Below are 5,000 nucleotides of genomic sequence, written 5' to 3'. Positions count from 1 at the left end.
TGTGTGTGAGTGGGTGTCGGTTAACAATTCAGTTTTTTTGTTCTGAGATGTCAAGTGTCACCTGGTACCAGGCAGAGAAGAAGGAAGGAAGAAGGGAAGAACAGAGCGTTAAATGAAAGGACCCGTGTGCATGTGTGAGGAACGAGAGAATGAATGTTTAAAGGAAAAGGATGGAGGAGCGGGGAAGGGGGGGGGGATGAAACCAAACATGAGTACAAGGAGGGGATGAAAGGATGAGTGACAGGTGAACAGGATTAACAAAAGAAAGGACAGGACAATGAGCGCAGGGAAGGGAACAAAAGAAGAGAAGGATGAGACAAAGGGAAAGAGAGAAAGGAAGAGATGGGGGAAAGGGAAGGAGATGAACGTGGGACAGAGGTCTAGTGGAAGGAAACAGGAAGTAAGGAAGGACGATGGTGAGCTGCGTCTCTGAAGCCTCAGTTTAAACTTCTGTTCAGCGCCATATGTTGAGGAGCAGGGGGAGGAGCCTGACTGAGAGCTCAAGGACACGCCCACCTATACCTGCCACTTGCTCCCATTGGACGGTCCCAGCTGTCATACACAATGTGGTATGCACCCCCCAACGCTCTGCTTTTAGTTTGAAACCCAGACCATGTTTCTGTTCACATCTTGTGTGTGTGTGTGTGTGTGTGTGTGTCCATATGTGTGTGTGTGTGTGTGTGTCCATGTGTGTGTGTGCAGCAGATGAGCAGATGTTTTCTCTTTTTGACAAACGAGCAGCTCAATGTGTTTCCCTGAGCCAGCGCTTCAGCTGCAGCACACCTGCCTCGACACACTCCTCCTCCTCCTCCTCCTACTCTTCTTCCTCTTCATCCTCCTCCTCCTCCTCCTCCTCCTCCTCTCCTGCCTCCTACTCTTCTTCCTCTTCATCCTCCTCCTCCTCCTGCTCTTCCTCCTGCTCTTCTTCCCCTTCCTCCTCCTCCTCCTCCTCTTCCTCCTTTTCCTCCATGCAGTAAAAAAACACTTTGTTGGACAGTTTGGAATTTTGGACCATTCACAGGAAGTAGAGACAGAATTAAACAGTAGAAGAGGAAGAGGAAGAGGAAGAGGAAGAGGAAGAGGAAGAGGAAGAGGAAGGAGCTTCTTCAGCTGCGATGATATAATGTTGTAAACTCTTTTAAACATCACAGCAGCTAATCAGGTTGACTGTTTTAGTGTCTCACCTTTCTGCCTCCCTCCTCTCTCACCCCTAACCTCTCCTCTTTCTCTCCCTCTCTCACCCCTCACCTCTCCTCTTTCTCTCCCTCTCTCACCCCTCACCTCTCCTCTTTCTCTCCCTCCCTCACCCCTCACCTCTCCTCTTTCTCTCCCTCCATCCCGCTCATCCTCTCCCAGCGGTTTAGTGTTATTCTCTCCTTCTTCTCCTCTCAAGTTGCAAACCTGTTTTCCCGGGGGTTTCGCTCTGGGGGGGGTTTGTTGTGACGAGGACGACCAAACACAGATGGTGTTACGACTCATTCATCACCTCCGCCTCCTGCGTGTGGTTGCTGGAGTTCTCTCTGTGTGTGTCTGTGTGTGTCTGTGTCTCTGTGTGTGTGTATGGTTGTGCGTGTGCTTGTGTGTGTGTGTGTGTCATGATGACGCTCTTGTTTCCAGGACTTTCCTCGATCACCTGAGATGAACTTCAGTCTGAGCTGTTCTTTACAAATATATCAGTTGATGAATCAATTGTAAAAACTGGACACGACCGAAAACAACTTGAAATTTTGAAAGACAAACAAATAAAAAATAAACACAATGATAGTAAACAGAATGATACTTGAAAATACAATATCTGAAATATAGAATATAGGGATAGCCCACTTCCCCAGGCTAATTGGTACGATCCACTTATCGAGTTCCACAAGGTGGATTGGGGGGGATCAGGTGGTCAACTGTTCTCTAAACTCTCACACACTCACACACACAGACACACACACTGTACACACACCCTGCAGGCTGGAGGTCCCACAAATGATTGGCTGTTAAGTAACGACTGGATGGGATCCTGTAGTTTCCAGTTTCTGCTTGTGTAAGAGGAAACCAGGCCAGTGGGTCAATATCTGAAAACAGGAAGTAACCTTTGACCTGTGTGTGTGTGCGTGTGTGTGTGCATGTACTTGAGTGTGTTGTAAATATTATTATGATTTATATATTTGCTCGCTGTAAAAAATCTGAATGGAAACAAGTATTAAAATTTGAGTTTGATTATTTTGTAGTTTTATTTGAGAGAGTTGACTCTGTTTACTGAGTTTACACAAACAGAGAAGTAATCAATGTTCACAGTGTGTGTGTGCGTGTGTGTGTGTGTGTGTGTGTGTGTATTGATCCCAGCTGGTGGTGTATGTGTTGTTTGTGTTACTGATCAGTGTTCGGCTGTCACATCCCAGGCTTATCCAACCCAAAACGCTGGCGTCTGATTGGCCGCTGCCGCGACCCAAACACCAATAGATCGATTCTATTGATTGGTTGACATGGCAACATGCCCTGACAGTTCAACCAATGACCTTGCTGCTTTCCGAGTGAGGATAGAAGAAGTGCTTTATCTGTTTACATCTGCAGTGCTTCTCTGATTACACAAAATACAAAAACTGTTTTTTAATTATTATTATATTTTATTTTTGTATTATTTATATTAATTATTATGATATTTATTATATCAGAGACACTGAGTGATAATACTGTACATACAAATCATTTTAGTAGTAACACATATAACTTGCAGTTTATTAAAGAGGCTGAAGGAGCTGGTCAGATCGGCGTCGTCACTGGGAACTCACTCTGAACGTCTGCTGTCCCAGTAACATGAGCACAACATCCACCAGTACAGTTTGTGTCCTCACATCTGCTGCTGCACTTTGGCCTCGTTTGAATTATTCAATCTTCTTTGCAGAACACACACGAGCTCTGTTATTTTATAAAGTGATGACCACAGTGTTTTGGTTTTTCTTACTGGTCTTATTGGTTTTTAATCATTGAAATAAAATTCAAACAAAACTTAGGAGTGAAGTTTAAAGGAGACTGGTGTCAGTTAGATTCCAGCACAACGATCAAACTGGGATAAGGACCTGCTGTGTGTGTGTGTGTGTGTGTGTGTGTGTGTGTGTGTGTGTGTGTGTGTGTGTGTGTGGGGGGGGGGGGTGTGGGTGTGGGTGTGTGTGTGTGTGTGTGTGTGTGTGTGTGTGTGTGTGTGTGTGAGAAAAGATTACATCAGGACAGAGACATTTGCTCGAAGTTCAACCAAATCTTCAGAAACTCTTTTGTGAATGAAACTGTCGTAAACAGATGTTTACCCTCTCTCTCTCTCTCTCTCTCTCGCTCTCTCTCCCCAGCTGCTGAACCTCTTCCTCGCTCTGCTCCTCAGCAGCTTCAGCTCTGACAACCTGTCGGCTCCAGACGATGACGGAGAGATGAACAACCTGCACATCGCCATCCACCGGATCACCAGAGGCCTGGGCTGGTGCCGCAGACAGGTACACACCCGTCTGCCCCCCCGTCTGCCGACAGCCAGTGGGCTCATATATAAAATGTGTGTGTGTGTCTGTGTGTGTGTGTGTGTGTCACGCAGGTGGTGGATTTCTTCAACGGGAACCTGAAGCGTCGCCGTCAGAAGCGTAAAGAAGCCAAAGCCATGATGAAGCTGAAGCGGCTGAGCACCATCCACTGCGAGGTCAACGGAGGCGTCATAGGTAACGAGCGTCCCTGAACGCCTCGTCTTGAGGCATTCAGGGACCGTGGGACATCAGAGGTTTGATGGTCCGGAAATAAAACACAGTTAAAACAAATAAATATAAAAAATGACGAGAGGAAATCGTGGCTTCTGAAAGTTGTGCTGCAGAGCGCCATCGTCCTGTAGGACTGTGTAACAACACCGGGGGTGTGAGTTGTTGTGCCAGTGACACAAAACTATGTGGACACCTCAGACATTAGTGGTGTTTCTAATTCTTATGCCAAAAAACAATCAGCATTATTATTATACATTATTAAACATTTATATCAATGATATCAATAAGACACATGATCATTTCTTTCATAAATTATCAATAAATGATATGATAATAATTCATATGTTTAATTCATGAACAAAGTTAAAGATATATTTGACTGAATTCATCATAACTTTAAATTTGTTTTATGTATTGTGACAATATTATTATGAATGTGAGAAGTTTCTAATGTGTTCACATGAACTGTGGACGTTTGTGTCACTAAACTACGATTTATAAACTTATTTAATCATCTTTCTGACGAATGTTACACAGAAAAGTTATGAAACATCACTTCAGTCAAACTCAAATATGAAAGATCCCTCGAAAACAATTTGGTTTATTCTGCCCTTACTCACGGAAAGAGATTCGTCCGTTTCCAACGATGTTACCGTCTCTGGTCTCATGTGTCCTTGTGTCCTTGTGTCCATGTGTCCTTGTGTCCTTGTGTCCATGTGTCCATGTGTCCTTGTGTCCTTGTGTCCATGTGTCCATGTGTCCATGTGTCCTTGTGTCCTTGTGTCCATGTGTCCATGTGTCCTTGTGTCCTTGTGTCCTTGTGTCCATGTGTCCATGTGTCCATGTGTCCTTGTGTCCTTTATGTTGGTTGTTAAAACACAAGTGTTCAGAAGACAAAGTGAACAAACAGGAGACTTTGTGTGTCTCACTGTCCCAGGCCGTCACGTGGAGAAGTACGTGGTGCCCGAGGACGACAGCTACATGACGAACCCCAACCTCACCATCAGCGTCCCCATCGCCCCCGGAGAGTCAGACGTGGAGTTCCCTGAGGAGGAGGAGGAGGAGGAGGAGGAGGAGGAAGAGGAGGAGGAGGAGGAGGAGGAGGAGGAGGGGCAGAGCGAGGGATCAGAGGAAGACAGGGAGAGGGAGGAGGTAGGAAGGAGATCACACACACACACACACACACACACACACCTGTGTCTGACGCAGGAAGCTCAGGTGTGTGTTTGTTAGTGAGTCAGCTTTTCCTCCCCTGAGGTGAACATCTAAGTGTGT

General features: G+C 45.6%; 1 protein-coding gene across 2 annotated transcripts in view; it reads left to right on the top strand.

The window, feature by feature from the left end:
- LOC133932456 (sodium channel protein type 4 subunit alpha-like) overlaps positions 1-5,000 on the top strand; it is a 92,856-nt gene that overhangs the window by 62,312 nt on the left and 25,544 nt on the right. For both annotated transcript variants that reach the window (XM_062379133.1, XM_062379132.1), the window contains 3 exons: positions 3,333-3,473; positions 3,569-3,689; positions 4,663-4,877. In XM_062379133.1, the coding sequence (XP_062235117.1) occupies positions 3,333-3,473; positions 3,569-3,689; positions 4,663-4,877 (477 nt within the window). The remainder of the gene's footprint in view (positions 1-3,332; positions 3,474-3,568; positions 3,690-4,662; positions 4,878-5,000) is intronic.

This window comes from Platichthys flesus, chromosome 21, assembly GCF_949316205.1.
Source record: "Platichthys flesus chromosome 21, fPlaFle2.1, whole genome shotgun sequence".
NCBI classification, from domain to species: domain Eukaryota; kingdom Metazoa; phylum Chordata; class Actinopteri; order Pleuronectiformes; family Pleuronectidae; genus Platichthys; species Platichthys flesus.
This window is presented reverse-complemented; position numbering and strand designations above follow the sequence as displayed.